The sequence below is a fragment of the Macaca nemestrina genome, chromosome 2, assembly GCF_043159975.1.
Source record: "Macaca nemestrina isolate mMacNem1 chromosome 2, mMacNem.hap1, whole genome shotgun sequence".
NCBI classification, from domain to species: domain Eukaryota; kingdom Metazoa; phylum Chordata; class Mammalia; order Primates; family Cercopithecidae; genus Macaca; species Macaca nemestrina.
The window spans coordinates 109,787,083-109,806,188 of record NC_092126.1 but is presented as its reverse complement, the minus strand read 5'-3'; the positions used below and the strand labels follow the sequence as shown (position 1 = coordinate 109,806,188).

The 19,106-nt window shown below is 45.7% G+C and overlaps 1 protein-coding gene across 9 annotated transcripts; it reads right to left on the bottom strand.

The window, feature by feature from the left end:
* Positions 1–4,602: 4,602 nt before the first annotated feature.
* Positions 4,603–17,266, bottom strand: LOC105480354 (C-C motif chemokine receptor like 2). 9 transcript variants are annotated; one of them, XM_071091561.1, is made up of 5 exons: positions 17,109–17,266; positions 10,070–10,152; positions 6,487–6,739; positions 6,346–6,371; positions 4,603–6,056 (listed from the first exon to the last, which is right to left on the bottom strand). In XM_071091561.1, the coding sequence occupies exon 5, from the start codon at positions 6,042–6,044 to the stop codon at positions 5,010–5,012; it is 1,035 nt and encodes a 344-aa protein (XP_070947662.1). In that variant the 5' UTR covers positions 6,045–6,056; positions 6,346–6,371; positions 6,487–6,739; positions 10,070–10,152; positions 17,109–17,266; the 3' UTR covers positions 4,603–5,009. The 9 variants fall into 9 exon arrangements, with proteins under 9 accessions (XP_070947662.1, XP_070947661.1, XP_070947658.1 ...); XM_071091560.1 differs by having other exon boundaries at positions 6,626–6,739; XM_071091557.1 differs by lacking the exon at positions 6,346–6,371 and having other exon boundaries at positions 6,626–6,739; positions 9,987–10,152.
* Between the last annotated feature and the right edge of the window lie 1,840 nt (positions 17,267–19,106).

Sequence of the window (19,106 nt, the reverse complement as noted above, 5' to 3'; positions counted from 1 at the left end):
TTTATCTTTGCTCTAGTTCTGACTGCCAAAAAAAGATCTAGTTTTTAAAACTGAATAAATACGTCAAAATTAAGATTGTCAGATTTCAGGAAAAAAAAGAAAACAAAAGGAAAAACAAAACAAAACAAAACAAAAAACAGGATACTAGGATGCCCAGGTAAGTTTGAATTTCAGATAAATAACAAATACTGCAATTGTCGTATATGGGATGTAGTTATACTAAATAATTATTAGTTGCTTAACTGAAATTTAAATTTAACTGGGCATCCTATTTTGCCTTTTCAACTTCAAATTGTATTGTTTTTCCATTCAGTATATCAACTGTTTCCTGTTTTAAAACTAGTCCTGGGCCAGGTGCAGTGGCTTACGCCTGTAATCCCAGCACTTTGGGGGGCCAAGGTGGGCATATCACCTGAGGTCAGGAGTTTGAGACCAGCCTGACCAACATGGTGAAACCCCATATCTACTTTAAAAAAAAAAAAAAAAGAAAAGAAAAAAAAATTAGGCATGGTGACAGGCACCTATAATCTCAGCTACTCGGGAGGCTGAGGCAGGAGAATTGTTTGAACCCAGGAGGCAGAGGTTGCAGTGAGCTGAGATCGCACCATTGCACTCCAGCCTGGGCAACAGCGCAAGACTCCATCTCAAAAAACGAACAAACAAACAAACAAACAAACACTATTTCCATTTGCACCCAGAAGTACACAGAATTGAGATGAAAGAGTACACAAAATTGAGATGAAAAGGAAACAGCTCATGAGATTTCAATCTTTCTCTCGTATGTCTCTACTTAGAATTAACAGGAATTGTTATCAATGTAATCAATGTAACAGGAATTGTTTTTTGTACTGGAAAGTAATTTACAGGCAAAATAGAAACACCATCAGCTTTTCTTGAATAGACTAGCCATATTTTGCTTTTCATCGTTTGTTAGTTTTCTATTGCAGTCGTTTATGGAAAAGTGGAAAAGCTTGTGCTATTTTTATCTTTAGAAAACTGTGTTCTTGGTCTGACATGGGAGGAAAGCCTTGTTAGCTGTCAATGTTCCAAATATACTACACTACTTAAGTGTTCGGGCCATTGTGGCTGGGTCATTTAGCACACACTTTTGCTTTTCATTAGCCATTTCAGTCTCAGCCACCATAAGAGTTTGCCGATCTTTATTCTCTATACATTCCATGTTTTCATTTGGAAAATCCTGATAAGATTGTTCTTTGAGTTCATTGCTGTGTCTGTAAACAAGGGAAGATGATGCCATTTCCTCTGAGATTCCTGTCCTACGCATTGGAGGAGAAGTGGCTGGAGAGTCCAGACTACTTCTGCAAATGTGTGAAGAGAATTTCTGTCCTTTCTCCCCCTTTTCTTCAACCTTTCTCATCCTTTTTTAGTATAGGATGGAGTACTCTCTTCCCTGGTCTCTCCCTTGACTTGCCCTGGTGATTTTATTTGCCATGGAAGGTAATTCCCGATGAGACTGTGCTCCCTGTGGGGGCACCCCCTGCTCCCTGGTCTGTGATGGGGGTGAGAGGTTGTGCCCATGGGCATCCCGTATTTTAGCTGCCAATTCTACTTGGGAGAAGCGACAAAGGCCCAGGCACTCAAACTCCTCCAGCAAATGCTCAGAGTATATTTCCAAGACGAGTAACACCAATGTAACGGAGTGCCTGGAGGCTGAGAGGCTTTTTAAAAAATAGCCTTTTTGAGGTATAGTCAACACACAACAAATCACATTTAAGGTATACAACTTGTTACGTTTTTGACATACGTATAAACCAATGAAACCATCACCACAGTAAAAATAGACATATCCACTGTCCACCCAAATTTCCTTGTTCCCCTTTGCAATCTATTCCTCTCCTCTCCCCTCCAACATCTCCAGCAACCACTGATTTGCTGTCGATATGGATTTGTTCGCATTTTCTAGAATTTTATATAAATAGAATCATAAAATAAGTACTCTTTAAAAATATCTGGCTTCCGGCTGGGCACAGTGACTCATGATCCCAGCACTTTGGGAGGCCGAGGCAGGCAGATCGCCTGAGGTCAGGAGTTTGAGAGCAGCCTGGTCAACACGGCAAAGCCCCGTCTCTACTAAAATTACAAAAATTAGCCAGTTGCCTTTGTGCATGACTGTAGTCACAGCTACTTGCGAGGCTGACGCATGAGAATTGCTTGAACTCAGGAGGCAGAGGTTGCAGTCAGCCAAGATCACGCCGTTGCATTCCAGGCTGAGTGACACAACGAGACTCTCTCTCAAAAATAAATAAATAAATAAATAAATAAAATAAAAATAAAAATCCGGCCTCCTTCGTTCAGCATTTTTAGATTTCGTGCATGCTCCTGTGTGTATCAATAACTCATTTCTTTTTGTGGATGAGCAGTATTCCATTAGGCACACAGGCCACTGTTTGCTTATCCGTTCACCTGTTGATAGACACACTTTTTCTAGTTTGAGGCTATATAAATAAAGCTGTCATGCACATTTGGGTCCAAATCTTTGTATGGACATACAGGCTCATTTCTCGTGGGTAAATACTGAGGAGTGGAATGGATAGTAGGTGTAGGCTTTGTTTTTGGTGACACTGCCAATTTTTCCAAAGTGATTATACCATCTTACATTCCTACCAGCAGGGTATGAAAGTTCCAGTTGCTCCACATTCTTTTAGAAGCTAGAAAAATTGCCATTTAAAATGTCACCATCAATTTCTTTCTTTCTTTTCTTTTACGATAGTGACCGGCATTCGCCTTTGGAATGGAGGGATCCTTTGTTCTGGGAAGGACCCTTGAGAGGCTTCTTGCAGTGTTATCTATTATCTGTGCCCACTCCAGCTCACCTTGAGGTCAGACCCACAGCCCTATTACGACTCTGAAAGAGTAGACCCAGCTACAAGGCCTTGGTGAGTGACACAAGGGGCCAGAGAAGAGGCTGTGATCATGGGCTCAGCAAAACTGAAATCCCTGACATATATCATTTTATTCCTCTTCCTAATTTCTCTCCAACTGACGGCTGCTTCATATTTCCTCTCTGCCTCCCTCCACTGCACTTCCCACCCTCATATCTCCAAACCTCTCTACTTTCCTGAATAATTCACCTCAACTCTAAATTCCACATTGTCCTCAGGACAAAGCCAAACCCTTACTTAACCGAGTTCGTTCTCCCTGGAACAGTGGTGCTCAGAAGGAGGGCCCGGGTTAGCAGTATCTGCATCCCCTGGGAATCTGTTAGAAATGCATATTCGGAGGTCCCACTCCAGACCTCCTGAACCAGAAACTCAGGGATGGGGCCCCGAACTCTGTGTTTCAGCATAGGGCTTGCGATGTGTGCTGGCGTTTGAGAGCCACTGCCAAGGAGTATGGTTTGGAGCCAGTTATTGTTATATAAGCATGTCCCTTGGGGGTCTCATCCACTATCCTAATAGGCTTTTTGAATGTTTTGTCTAACACAAATAGGGGGTCTTTTGTTATGGGGTGGGATATGGAGAATTCTCATGTTTGGAAAATCAGATATTCTCCACCTCATTTCATCAATATAGAGCAAATTTCCTTCCACCACTATCAAGTAAGACTTTAAGGACCCCTTTTAACTGGCCAGAGACTTGGGTTTTAATGAGTCAGACATCTCTATGTGTCCCTATGTGAGATGCTGTGCCCGTGGGTATCATCATTTTTGGCTAGGAAGGCACGTGCCTCCTGTGAAGGAGAGACAGGGTTCCACTGCTTTCCTGTAAGATTCAATGCTGTGAACAGGTGCCTGATGCCAGGAGGGAAGAAGTGTGGGCTGGTGCCCTGGAGTGCAGCAGTAATGGGTGGCCTGGGTAGGTTTTCAGCAAGTATCAGTGCCAATCCTCCAGTTCTCTTTAGTGCAAGCAAGATGCTGGGCCAGCAGGAGGAGGCAGCCAGCCCAGGCCCTGTGTCTGCAGGACTCAGCTGTGAGCAATGATTGTCCCCTGGCAGCAAGGTGCTGGTAGCTTTGAGCCCTCAAAGGGCCAGAAGCAAGATTATAAAGAGACCAGTGAGTGTGGAGTCCAGTTCTGAACACCAGGAACAGGAAAATGGTTTTAGGATCAAGGATACATCATCCTTACAGATCTGGGGGGTCGCCGGGGAGGTAGCTCACATGTTGAGGTGACCTTCTGCTGATGTGGCAGGTGGGAGCCTGTGTTCTACTGACTCAGCCATAGAAAGGAAGTGGGACGACATTTTGTAGTTATGTGCTGGTGAGGCCTGAGGTATGTGTTATACTTAAAAGGACAAAACATTCATTTTGTTAGACATTCTAAACAGAATTTCTCATTTGCTTTTGTTAAATCTCCTAAGATTCCATAGTTTTGATAAAGTACGAGAAAACATCAGAAACCTTGGGTTAGGGGAAGCTGGGGACCTAGGGGTGTGGCGAGTGACCAAGAGAATTTAGAGAACTTCCTCAGAACAAGTTACCTTACCTCTTTTTTTCCACAGCTTCTAGCTAGCTGGTTCTTCTCATCAACTGCGAGAAAATGCACCTGAAAAATTATTCCCATATAAATGTGCTGCTTATAATTCGGAATGTAGTTAAATTGGTTTTAAAAGCAACTTATGAATTATTTTAAAATACATTAAATAGATGTTTTAAAATACATTTATTTCATGCAGTTTGTCCCCAGCGTTTGGAGTTCGACGTTCCGGACCAAGCGTAGGCTCTGAGCAAACGCTACCAGGGCTGGAGAATCAGTTCTGCCACTTCCTACTTGTGTGATCTTAGACAAACTTCCGAGCCTCAGTTTTCTTCTCAGAGAAATGAGACTAGTCCCATCCACACTACGGACAAGTGGTTGGAGGCGAAGGAGCTCACGTTTGTAAAGGGCCTTGCACGGTGCCTGAGACAAATTCAATGCTTAGCAAATGTTAGCTCACCTTTCCCGTTTCTTCCTGTATCCGATTTTGTAAACAAGTGTGTAAAAAATTTAAGTGAAATAATACAAAAAGATGAAAATCCATGTTTAGTCATCTTGCCTTTGGTGGATGCTAGTTTACACTTCGGTGGAACGGTCAGGTTCTTCCCTCGATGTGCCTTGTGCAAACCGCCGCCTGGGTTGACGTGGGGTGTTACTACGCCGATGGAAAAAACGGCAGAGGTATTTCCTAAATGTCCCATCAAGAAAGACATACAGGAGAGGGTTGACGCAGCAGTGGGTGGTGGCGATGAGTTTAGTGATGAGAACACTTTTGTCCAGGTTGTAGTTGCTCTTGCAGTCACTCAGGGAGAAATGTTCTTTGAAAGTGGACAGGAAAAGTGCGATATTGTAGGGCGCCCACATCAGAAGGAAGACTACCATTATGGCAAAAACAAGCTTGAAAAGGCTATACCTCTGCTCCCCGAACCTTAGTGTTTTTCTCATTTGCACATAGAGAAATGTAAAAATAAATAGGGGAAAGACAAGAACCGAAACATTCATTTTTAAAGTCAGAAAATGCTTCCAGAATGTCTCATCAGCTGGCAGGAAGGGAGTTCTGCTAAATGCACACTTGTATTTCGGGTCTTCCATCTGAGGTTTATAAACCGCAAATTCGGGCACAGTGGCCAGAATGGCTGTTACCCACGCCACGGCACTTGTGACGATGCCACAGGGCACCCTCCTCCTGACTGAGAAAAAGTTTCCCTTGTGCAAAAACACTAGGTACCTTTGCACGGTCAGAAGGCAATTGAAAAATGTCTCACTGTACAGGCCTACAAAGTACAGTCCAATGAGAATTTTACACATGGGATCGCCACCAGCGTGAGCCCAGAAGGGCAGGGTAAGCAAGAAACACAAGTTAGAAACTGCCAAGTTTAGAAGATAGATATTTTCCACGCGTTTGAGTCCTTTATATTTTACCAGGATAAGCACAACCAGGAGATTGTCCAGGACACCGACCACGAACACAGCAGAGCAGAGCGACGGCACCAGCTGGGCTGAGAGCGCCCAGGTATCATACCTGTCACATTGCTCTGCCTCGTCGCTCTCCAGTTCACCTTCTATGAGGACATCATATTCATCCTCTGGTGCCAGCGTGTAATTGGCCATATTCAGGCTGCCCTGCAGAGAAACGGGAGATGATTTTCCCCTCCAACAGCTGTCTTATCCTGGAGGAAACAACAAACTGGACACCGATTCAAACAGCCCCACTTTCCCTTTCTGAAGCTACATTTTAGCCAGAGGAGTTTCCTATTTCAGAAGACTGAAATAAACATTTCTTTCACGTGTGCCCACTTCCCATCTACTTGGGCACCATCCTCAATCTACTTGTCAAGCATGCAAGTGCTTAGCAGTGTTCCAGGTGCCACGGGAAATAAAGCTGGCACGACACCGTCTTTGTAGAACTTACCTTCTTTCAGCAGAAACAGGACTTGCCTACATGAACACAATATGAAAGAAAATATATCATTAAAGAGAACCAAGTACCATGGCTTGCTTTTAAGAAACGGGTGTAGATCATAATTTCTGCATGTTTAAGAAGTTTGCTCACCCCCCAAAGCAGCTTCCTGTAACAGCTGAGATGTTTTTCTCTTGAAGGGTATAAACAAATGTTTGCAAAAGTGAAACCATGCTCAGCATCAACATGGCCATGAGGGGTTAAATACATAGATGACATGCAGATGACTTACCACTGGGCCGAGCTCCTGGGGGGGAAGGGCGCAGCCTCCAGACCCAGCATCCGGGAGCTGTGGGAATGGCCCCAGACAGTGGATGGCCTCCTTTTGATCAGACTGCTCCTGACCCTGAGGGGCACGAGAAACCACTGTGGATTCCCCCGGTGGCTCTACCCCCGCCACTCACAGAGCTCAGGGACCTACTGAAATAAAGAACTCTAAAGCTTCCCCAGGCCTCGAAGCGTCTGAGAGCAACCGGGAAGTAGTTCCCTCCTCCCTCTGGCCCTGTACCCCGCCTTTGATTTCCCTGTGACCTTTGACAGTCGTCTTCTGGCCGCCTGAGATAAGGGAACTGTGTCACTGCTGCTCTGAGTGATAGCAAGGAAGTGATGTCAAGGTGCTGAGACCTGCCAAGACCCTCTGGCTTGCGGCATGTGACACTCTGAGTAGGTGACAGGTACCAGCTACCGTCAGCAGAGAGGAATGTTCATGGTGACCACGAGTCCAGACCTGAGGGTCCTGATCCTCTGAGGTGGCCTCTCACCAGTGTTTACAGAAACCCACCCGCTGATTCGATATGGGGACCAGGAAGCTGCCGTGAGAGTCACAGTGTTTGGGTTTTTATTGTCATTTTTGAGGGACACTGTGTGCTTTGTCTAAAGACTGAGGCCTCAAAAGAGAATTCCAGGAAAATGGAAGCTACAGGGTGATGTCAGTTGGGAAAAGGCCAGGGGCAGAGGTGGGGCCTCAGCAGCAGCGAGCATAGGGCTGCCCCGGGTGTCAACATGGAGGAAAGCAAAGGGATTTGCAAGCAGCCGGAAGTGATTGGTGCTGGGGCTCATGGGGGAGCTGACGCCACTCTGCAAAGGAGAACCCAGAGGAGGAAAGTCCTGTGGTGACGACACAGAGGTGACATCAAGTCGCGTGGGAGAGAATGTGAGGGGGACAAGTTTAACTCCAAACTGAGGCTGGGGGCTAGGGTAGGTTTGATGCCAGAGAGAAGGAAATTGAGAGAACAGCCCAGATTTGGAATGGTGGGAGGAGGCTGTGTGGAGGGGAGGCTGTGGGAAGAGGGTGGGAGGGGAGGGCACGGTTTGGAAGAAGGATGAACTGAGAAGAGGAACTTGAAAATACTGAAAAAATCTAGATGAGCTGCTCTTGGGTCAACAACTCAGCAGCTGCGACTAACCTAATTTGGGGACCAGACCTATTTGCTTAGAATTTATATATTGATTAAATGACGTCCTTTTCACACCACAGATGTGTCTGAGGTAGGATTGAATACAAAATGTGTACCTGTCAAAATAGAAAATTAAGAAACTAGCCTGGCACTGCGGCACGTTCCTATAGTCTCAGCTGCTCAGAAGCCTGAGGTGGGAGGGTTGGTTGAGCCCAGGAGTTCGTGGCCAGCCTGGGCAACATAGTGAGACCCCGTATCTATAAACAATATAAAAATTAGCCAGATGCAGTGGCAAGTGCCTGTAATCCCAGACATTCGAGAGGCTGAGGTGGGATGATCACTTGAGCCCAGGAGTTTAAGCCTGCAGTGAGCCACGATCATGCCACTCTGCACTCCGGCCTGGGTGGCAGAGCGAGACGCTGTCCCTGGGAAAAAAAAAAAAAAGAAGGAGGAGGAGGAGGAGGAGGAGAGGCGGGGAGAGGAGGGGCAGAGAGAGAACTATTAAGAGAAAAATAAACATACAAAGAGCCCAGACAAATATGTGATTGAGCATTAAACTTAACTCCATGTGTGCCAAAAGTCAAGGCAGAAAGAGAAACACGGTGATGTTCGATGGCAGAGGGGTTGGTGCTGGCGGGAACCTAAGCTGTAAGTGCCCTTTTCTCTCTCGTGTGGGTCTCCTGTGAGTGAGTGAGTGGGGGTCACCATGCCCTGGGACACTCTTCCCACCCTCTGCAGCCTGGGATCAGCAGTGGCCCCTCCTCCTGGGTCTCTCCAACTCCTGCAGCTGGGCAGGAAACTCAGGACCTTGAATGAATAGGTGCGGGCAGCTTTACTTTCCATGCTTATGGATCAGTTCCAGAAAAAGGAAGGAAAGTCAAGTCAGACTTTGAAACTTGCAAAACCCCGGGAGTACACACACTCTTCCTCATTAGTGGAGGACAAAAACAGCAGTTGGGCACCTCATGTACCACATGTCACAGAATCATGTGAGCTGTGAAATTTCCCAAGGAAAAACACAGAATAATGTGAGGTATGAAGTTTCCCAAAGAAAAATGTTTTGTAAATTCGGGATCACCCTGACTTCCTAATATTAGCATGGCCTTCACTTTCAGTATTATTTTATTTTTGCCTGATTCCCAGCATTTTGCCTATCCACATTCAGGCCATGAGGTCCTTGAAACTTCATCTACGTAGGAAGGAAGGAAGAGTTTAGAAGGCTGCAGTTGAGGGGAAAGGAAAGTTCTCTTTATCATTCTAATATCTGAAGCCATAATGGGGCCTCCTCCTTGTGAAACGACACCACATTCTGCAGCCTTGGCAAGTGGCCCACAAACCTTACTTTTGAAGGTCTGAGTTCCTCTTTATCGCTGTAATTCATCCCCAGTTTTAGTCAAAGGAACTATCACTGTATACTCTCATTCCCCACTTTGTGTAGATCAGTCATTTACTCAGCTGAATTACTCAGCTAGTATTTCTAGAGTGCCTAGCCTGTGCCCAGCTCAGTTCCAGGTGCTGGGGATGCATCAATGGACAAAACAGGCAAAAATCCTGACCTTCATGGAGCTCACATTCTACAGACAGAAACTAAGCAAGTAAATTGTAGGTTAGTAGGAGAGAAGTGCTATGGAGAAAGTGAAGCAGGGAAGGAGAGCAAGAGAGGCCAAGGTGGCTCAGGGATCACGTTTTAAATAGTGTAGTCAGCGAAAGCCTTGCTGAGAGCTGGGCGTGGTGGCTCACGCCTGTAATCCCAGCACTTTGGGAGGCTGAGGTGGGTGGATCACTTGAAGTCAGGAGTTTGAGACCAGGCTGGCCGACATGGCAAAACTCCATCTCTACTAAAAATGCAAAAATTAGCCAGGAGGGGTGGCGGCGGGTGCCTGTAATCCCAGCTACTCAGGTGGCTGAGGCAGGAGAATCACTCGAAACCAGGAGGCGGAGGTTGCAGTGAGCCGAGATCCTGCCACTGCACTTCAGCCTGGGTGACAGAGTGAGACACCATCTAAAAAAAGAGAGAGAGAGAGAGAGAGAGAAAGAGAGAGAGAGAGAAAGCCTTGCTGAGATGATGGGCACCAAAGCCACAAATGGTTAGGTCCAATAGTTCATGATCATTATCGCATTCTTTCTTGTCACTAAGTTCTTATATCAGGGAGGTGGAAAACACACACTGGGTGATAACCTTAGCAATAATTTTACCGAAGACACAGACATTCTTCTTAATATATTGACCCTCAATAAAAAAGGCAAAGGATGTGAGGCTCCAGTTATCGATTTCTTGCCTTTCAGCTCTTCATCCACCCTTCTGTGTTCTGCCTTGTGAGTCTAGAGCTGGACCCCATACACATTTCTCCTTTGCCAGCTGCTGTAGAAGGCATAAGAGGGTCACAGTAAGAGGCAGAGTTTTTTCTTTCTGGTTCCAGGATTTGTTTTTATTTTGTTTTTGTTCTTTTGGCTGATTTGCCAGTGCTGGGTGGAGACCCTGCAGTGCCCACTGCCCGGTGAATTTTGCCAACAGCATGACAGTGGCTTCCTGCTGACTTTTGCTGGCACTCTAGTGGGTAGCTTCCCAGTAAATTTTGCTGGCACCCCAAGAGCTTCTTCCTCGCCATAGGCATGCCCACATTCTTGGAAATGTCTCTGGTACCCCTTCGGGCAGTTTCCTGCTCACCAGCCCCAACCTGCCACAACTCAGCAAACTTCTTGGGCATCCATTGGGTTGCAGCCACACCCCCTCCAACAAGTGTGGATCAGCTGGGGAGGGAGGGCATTTTTTAGTTTGCCCCTTCCTTGGCTGCTCTGCCTTAGCTTAGAGGTCGTGGCTGCTCTCTACATCTGCCATTCCTGCATTCTTTAGAGTTCTCCTTACCCCCTTTAGTAGTTCATACCCTTTTATAAGTTAATAACTCTTTATATGTAATGTTCATTGTTCAAACTACTGGCGTGGTTTCTGTCTTGACTATATGCTGATTGATACACACATTAAATTTAGTTTAGGGAAGGGATGGGAGAACGCTAGGATGATGCCTTTTTTAGAGATCTGACTTGATCTTGAGAAATAGGTATTAGACCAAAGAGCTAAAAACAGAACTACCATTAAACCCAGCAATTCCATTACTGGGTATATACCCAGAGGAATATAAATCCTTCTACCATAAAGACACATACATGTGAACGTTCATTGTGGCACTATTCACAGTAGCAAAGACATGGAATCAACCTAAATGCCCGTCAATGATAGATTAGATAAAGAAAATGTGGCACATATACACCATGGAATACTATGCAGCCATGAAAAGAACGAGATCATGTTTTTTTGTGGAAACATGAATGGAACCGGCGGCTATTATCCTTAGCAAACTAACACAGGAAGAGAAAACCAAATACCTCGTATTCTCACTTATAAGTGGGAGCTAAATGATGAGAACACATGAACTCAAAGAAGGGAACAACGGACACTGGGTCTACTTGAGATTGGAGGGTGGGAGGAGGGAGAGGAGCAGAAAAAATACCTATCGAGTACTGGGCTTAATATCTGAGTGATGACATAATTTGTACAACAAACCCCCATGACAAAAGTTTACCTATGTAACAAACCTTCACATGTACCCCAGAACCTAAAATAAAAGTCTAAAAAATTATTATTTAAATGCATGATAACAAATGTGGAAAGTTTCAAAAAAAGAAAAATAAGCATTAGAATGTTTAGACTGATGATAACTTAATCTGTCCCTTACTATGGCTTCTTCAAATACAATCTTTCTTAGATTATCAATTAATCAATCCATTATCTAATTTTTATTAGCAAATAATGTTACAGAAAATTTTTATAGAGAAAAACTATAATAGTGATAATCTCACATAATAACCATTATAAGTTTTAAATAGTACTACTTCTTAATGGAAAATGTAGAAAAACTACTTTTAGAAAACAATCAATTTTCTTCTGAATTAATTGTTTGATATTGATTAGTAGATTGAAGAGGCAAATAACGGCATATAATTTTACAGCTTCTGAGACCATCTTATCCTGCCCCAGATTTTCTTTCCTGTAGTTGGCTGATCCCTAAAATTCCACTCAGCACCCAACACATAGTAGCTGTGATACCTGGGAGGGCAGATAATACTTCTAAAATGCAACTGTGTTGATAATCCACCCTGGAAATACAGATTTTATATGTGCTTACTGGGAGGGAAATAGTGTTAACTATTCCCTAAAGCAGTCTTTCTCAATGCATGTTCAGTTTATTCTGCAGTATACTAAAAAGTGTAGAAAAAAGGACGGGAGGCTATTGCTCATTTAAGTTTGAAAAATAGCTGGACTGAAAAATTAAAGCAAATTTCTTTACTACAGGACTTCTCAGAGCCCTTCATATGCTAATAGGGATTATGATCTTCCATGAGGAAGAAAAGTATGGAGTGTTTCCCAAAATGTTTCGAACCCCTTTTAAAATTTTTGTACAGATACTTATAGGCTAAAAGTTCAGTGAGCATATTCTGAGAAATGCTTCCTTAGACATACAAATATTACTGTGTAATTAATTAATTTAATTAGTTACTATTAGTAATTTAATTAATAATAAATAAATATTACTGTGTGGTCTAGTTCTTCCCCTGCCCAACTCTGAGGGACCGTAATTGACTGAGGGGCCCAGCTGCTGTACTCTGAGACCCATGTCTGCATTCATGCCAAGGCTGTGCTCTCCATGGGCTGCTCCCACTCCATGACCCTATTAGGGACACTATGACAGGCCCATGTCTTGAACAGGGACTCCTCTGATGGGTGCCTTTGGCACATGCTTCAACCAAACCTCCACTTCCTTCCCCATCTCCTTCACTTGGAGTCAGACCTGCTGGCTTTCCTAGCTTCTCCTGGCTCCCTTTGCAGTCCTGCAAATGTCACAGACATTTCCCCTGTTACACTTCTTGTATGCCAGACCCCACCCTGGGTTCTGTATCTTGAAAGATTTGGACCAACATAGTCTTGGAAGGAAGGACATAATTTTCCAGAGTCTTGAGTCCTTTGCTTACCATGAAGCAATACATTTTGCCGCATCTCAATCCCTTTCTTCTTACCTCCCGTTTACCTGTGGCCTGCGTGGACCAATCCTTTTGGAACACATAAAGCCACTTAATTCCATCATATTTCCATTCTGTCATGTTTGGCTAACTCCTCAGCTCATATGACTTTTTCTATTCCTTGTTCTCTGCTTTGTGCTTCCTCTGCCCTAACCTCACCTCCCAATATTCCATTTTCTCCCATGCTTTTCCTCTGTGTCTCTGGAACCTGAATTCTGACAATCTCTCTGATATCTTTGATTTATGCCCAAAACATTCGCACCATCTCCTGTCCCTTGAGGATACTCCTTCCCTCTCACTTCTGTCTCAGATTTGGGAGTCAGAAGGTGACATCCTTGGCCTCAGTGCCACTTTTTGACTATTAATTCCCTTCCAGATATAAAGGAGACTGCTGTGGGCTCCAGTCCTCCGACTACATCGCCCTCTGCTCCACCTCACTGCTATCATCCACTGACTGCCTGGTTGCCCCTATTTTATTCAAGACTTGTGCACATGGATAAGGGGCTTCTATTCACCCCAGAGTCCCATATCATCCTGGTGGCTTAGTTGTCCATGTGGATGCCCATCTGGTGCCCAAGTCTCAGCTCATTAACTCAACTCTCTGGCCTTCGGTTTCACGCCACTAGTACCCAGCTGAGGTTTGTTACCATTGATTTACCACTGAACTCTCAAAATAAAATTGCTCACTTTTCTGATGACAACTTTTACTCCTTTGGTTTCTCTCACTCCATTTATTCTTTCTGTAACATGTGTTGTTCATCAAGCCCTCCAGCCTCTGACTATTAGCCCCTCCCACGGTCACATCCCTCTTTGTCTAGCTGAAATCCAGTAGTCTATCACTTAGTCATTCTATTGTCAACACCCTGACCTCTCTTGAAGATCCAGCCTTAGATAAATTCTCCTCTACATTTTTTCTGTGAGTGTGTGTTTCTGAGAACAGCTGTTTAAGACCACTTAGCAGCTGGGCTCAAGCCTGTAATCCCAGCACTTTAGGAGGCTGAAGCGGGCGGATTGCGAGGTCAGGAGATCGAGACCATCCTGGCTAACACGGTGAAACCTGTCTCTACTAAAAATTCAAAAAATTAGCCCGGCGTGGTGGTGGGTGCCTGTAGTCCCAGCTACTCAGGAGGCTGAGGCAGGAGAGTGGTGTGAACCCAGGAGGCGGAGCTTGCAGTGAGCCGAGATCATGCCACTGCACACCAGCCTGGGCAACACAGCAAGACTCCATCTCAAAAAAATAAAAATAAATAAATAAAACCACTTAGCAGCGGGGCTCAAGCTTGTAATGCCAGCACTTTGGGAGACCGAGGTGGGCAGATTGCTTGAGCCCAGGAGTTCAAGACCAGCTTGGGCAATATGGCAAGACCATGTCTCTACAAAATATACAAAACATAGAGTGGTGTGTGTCTGTAATCCCAGGCCCGGGAGGCTGGGGTGGGAGGATTGCTTGAGTCCAGGAGGCAGAGATTGCACTGAGCTGTGATTGTGCTACTACTACACTCCAGCCTGGGTGCCAGAGTGAGACCTTGTTTCTAAAAAATAAAAATAAATAAAACCACTTAACTACGTGGACAAGATACATCAGTAATTTAAGATCTTCAACTAACTTCCAGAGACTCTTCTAGATTCTGTGATAACTCTTCTGAGTGTGACAAGTTGTCACTTTATCCCATTTTTCCATCAACTATTTCAAGCTGCCTAAAGCTTCCAGTCTCTTCACCCCCATTCTAATGACTCACGTTTACTCTCAGGAAATGATCTCATCTTCTGCTTTTCTCAGAACTCCTCAACTCCTCAGGCCCCAACTTAAAGTGCAACTGTGGTATGTCTACATTTTTCCTCTCTCTACGGGCAGAGTTGCTGCTCTTACACTAAAGGCTAATCTCTCCCCCTGCACTCTGGATCTCATTCCATTTAACCTTCATCATTTTTTCCCACATTTTCTTTGAGTCCCAACTTTTTCCTCTCTATTAGATTATTCAGAATTTTTAAATGCTCAGATCTCTCCCTTAAATAAAGATTACAAACCCACCCTTGACCTCAAACATTGGTCTGACCAATGTCTCTTGTCCCCCTCTTCCAGGCAGCTTCATTAGTTGTCCAAACTGTGTTTCTACTTCATCACTGCTTATTCCCCACTCTACACTCTGCAGCCTGGCTTCTGCCCCCACCATTCCACTGAGATTGGTCTCCCTGGGTTCACATTTGTTGTAAAATGTGGTCCCTTTATTCATCTTGTAGGTATTTAGTGCCCACTGTCTTATAAATCTTCCTTTTGCCCTTCCATATCCATTCTCCACTCTCTACCCAGCTTTATTCCGGGGGAAGCTCACCTTGTTAATAGCAGGCTCCCCTGTCTTTCGATTTTCAGTTGTGTTTGGCTGATGGAGAATTTTAGGCAGAAGATTGGAGAGCAAGGTCAGGGGAATCAGGCCCTGACTCTCTTCTAATGGGGTCTCAGTGGGCTGATGTGTCCCTTGACATAAGGGCAGCTCTTGTCAGGCAACTCCCTCCCCTTGCTCCATCTGGCCTTGCAATGGGAATGGTGACCTGCTCTCACTGGCACCAGGCACCACACTGTGTATTGTGGCTTCCCTATACCCTGTCCAAATCTTTGTATGGAATCCTTCATTAAACTTGCCTCAGTTGCCCTACTTAAGTGTGCCGTTTGGCTTCTGCCAAGCTCCTGAAGGACACCTCTCCCAAGTCCCAGGAACTTTGCCAGACCCTGGGGAGAAAATAGTGAACAAAGCGGAACCGTCCTCTGTCCTCATGGCACTGACATTCTAGAGGGAGATTCAGGTGCAGAACTGATTATAATTCAGGGAGTCATGTGCCAAGCTGGGGGAGAACACAGGAGCGATGGGAGCCGTCTCAAGGGCGCCCAGCCTGGCTCAGGAGGGGCAGGGGAAAGTTCCCCAGGGAAGGTGTCACCTCAGTCAAGGATGCATGGATGGGAGCTGGCCAGGTGAGGAGTGGGCCTCTTCCCCGCCCCTCCTTTCCTCCTAATGTCTGCTTTTCAGGTTCTTGAGGGATCACTTACTTGTCTCTCAGAGATGGGGCAAGAAAAGAGAGAGTGATAGAATTCAAGGTGGTGACATTTTATTACTTATTGGCACCTGTGACTGAGTCTTAGTGAAAGAGAAAGTTGAAACCAAGTGCCAGACTATTTTAGGTTGGATTCCTGGGAATCCAGGGCTCAGGCCCTCTGAGAAGGAGGGTTGTGTGCAGCAGACTTGTAGGGAGGGTTTCCAGGAGACACAACTGGAAAGGAGAGAACAAGACAGGACCGGGCAGAGGGAAAGCTGCCCATGTGGTCACAGAGGAGGCCTCAGTTATTCCTACAAGGAATTAGGAATTGAGAGGAGGGCGCCAGGCCTCTGCAATCCGACATTAGCCAGTCATTGGCTCAGCCATCCCTGGGAAGGGGGCATTGCCTGGGCAGGCAGCTCCAGTTCCCACAAAGGGGAATAGCTGTGAGTTCCAGCACCTCTGTTTCCATCTACAGGGATGGGGGCATGGAGAGATGCATTGACTTGAAGAGGACATCTGGGCAGAGTCCTACAGCATCCACTGTACAGGAAGAGGTTCTGAATTTCCTGCAAATTTCATTTACTCTGAATGATAGAAAATGGAAACTGAAATTTCTAAAGCCACAGTGTCACAAGACCATGGAACCCACATATGGGCACACTGAAGGAGGAAGTCACGTGCACAGGAGGCGACACTGCCCACTCGCTCCCCTAAACTATGCTGCTAGGGACTCATCCATCATCACTGAAGTGTGAAGTGCCCAGTTTTCACAGGGTCAGTTGGGTTGATTTGGTCTGATATGAATAATCAGACACTGGTCTGATATGAATAATCTTAAATAATCAAGAAAAGTTTCTTTTATGAATACAGGTAAAAATTCATACACTAAGTAGCATCCTCATTCAAAAAATATCCCCTTTAGTAAAATTAAATGACACATTGCAACTGTACAGGAAAGGGTTTAGGCCTGGTCTTCAGTCTGGATGGTGAGACCCCTAAGCTGGGGGCTGTCAAGGCCCTGCTTCTTCCTGCTCACGTCTCCCCCAGACAGTCCCAGAGTCTCCACAGAGGCTCCAGAGCCTCTCCCTTCCCAGGACCCACAGCTTCCTAGCACTTGACTGGAGCCAGCTCCTACATCTGCACAGAGTCCACAGTTCCCATCTCAGTCCCACCTTCTGGAAAGGGTCTTGGAAAGGGCTCCTTCCCTACCTGGTAAACCAGGATCTTCAAACTTCAGAAGCTAGTCCTGTCCTCTCCGGAGAGCCCAGAGCTTGGGGGCAGAAGTTGTGTTTTTCTAGGGGAAGGAGGGAACATTACTTTGTATTCCTTTGCCATGAGTGGGCAGAGGAGAAGACTAGGCAGGAGTTCTGCATTGTGATTGCATCACAGGGTTCCGTGAATGTTTTTTCCTATTTTGTCTTACTCTATGTCTCTGCAACATTTGACATTGCTGACACTTCCTCTTACTCCCCAAGCCCTCTCACCTGGGCTGCTACAAAGCCCTGGATTTGGCTCTTTCTTGGCACATCTCCTCATTGTTCTTTAGGGCTCCATTTGCTGCCTGTATTCCTCGGGGTTCTGCTTGACCTATTGAGTCCACCCTACGGCATCCACTGCCTGTGACCCCAGATGTAGATCTCCACTCATTCTGCTGAGTTCAATGTCAGCACATCCAGCTTCCCCTGACACTGCCACCTGCAGGTCCCCCAGGATATCCAACTCAGCCTGTCCTGAAAACCAAACTAATTGACCCACATCCTAAAACCAGTGCTCTCCTTTTCAATGGGCCAGGACCCAAGCCTTGACCATATGCCTCTCTAAAAGTCCTGATGATCCAAGTCTTCCCTTGCAGCCTTCAGATCCATTAACTTCTCTCCACTCAGGACTTTCCTACCTTGGAAGAGGCTTCTTCTATATTCTGGAGAGAGCATTGCCAAACCTCCACCTAGGGGGTCTCCTCCATTCTTGCCTTCCTCCAATACAGTCTCCACATTGCCAGGGCCAATCCAAAGTTCAAAATAGGAATCTTCTCCCTGGCTTGAAACTCCACCCATGCCACGGGCCCACAGTCCTCAGTGCCCACAGTATGCAAGGCCATCCCCACCTGTCCTCTCCTTCCCAGGTTCCAGCCGCGTTTCTTTCTGCTCCCTTCTCACTTTCTGCTCTCAAGATGCCACGTACCATTTCCTGAAGTGGTTTTCTTCCCATGTTTTCTCACACACCGTTTCCACAGAAATTCCTGTATTCCTCTCACGTAATTCCTTGTAATTTCTCCTGTGTGAGAGAACCCACCCCACTCCATATACAAACAAGCTGGGAAAGACCGAGAAGTGCTGGGATCTCAAGACACCTTGCCAGCTGGGGGACAGGTTCTCCAGTTGTGCGCGCCCCACTGGGGAGGCTCGAGAGGGTGGTGTTCTGGCCCCTGGAGGGACTCACGATGGGCATTTGGGAAGGCAGTGGAAATGGTGGCATGATGGGAATGAGTGGGTGAAGAAAAAGAGAGTTCTTGTGGACAGCCTGAGTCTCCTGTGTTCATGCTAAGAATCCTGAATGTTTCATGAGTCTGGAGTAAGTCGCCGAAATCTGCCAGGAGCCTGTAGCAGCCCCTGACATCAAGGAGGAAGCACTAGAGCAGGGCTCCTCAACCACAGCCCTGTTGATGTTCTGGATGGATAGGTTTTTGTTGCGGGGCATTGTCCCGAGTGTTCCAGGATGTTGAGGTGCATTCCTGACCTTCACCCACTGGATGCCAGCAGCACTGTGCCCTCAGCTGGGACAACTAAAATGTCTCCAGATAACACTAGATGTCTCCTGGTGGAACCGTCCTCTGCTGAGAACTGAAACACTGGAATTGGTAACTGTGGGGTGGGGGAAGGGAAAAAGATTGGCTGGGGAGCACTGAACAGAAAAGGAATCCTATGCATCTTGAATTTGACTGAAAAATCACAGGGCTGGATTGAACATGTTAGGAAGGGTTAAATGGGTTCTAGGACAAATGCAGCTCAGGAGGGAAAAGGTTGTTTGGTTATAAAATGGTTTCATTTGTGCTGATTTAACCGTGAGATATCAGAAGGCTCATTCTTTGTTCTCAGGTTTTTGCTGAGCCACACCACTTCCAACATTCTTTTATGCACTCTTTTTAAAACCTAAACATCTTATTTTCTTCTGTAATACCACTTGGCCCCACTACAAACTCGACAGTAG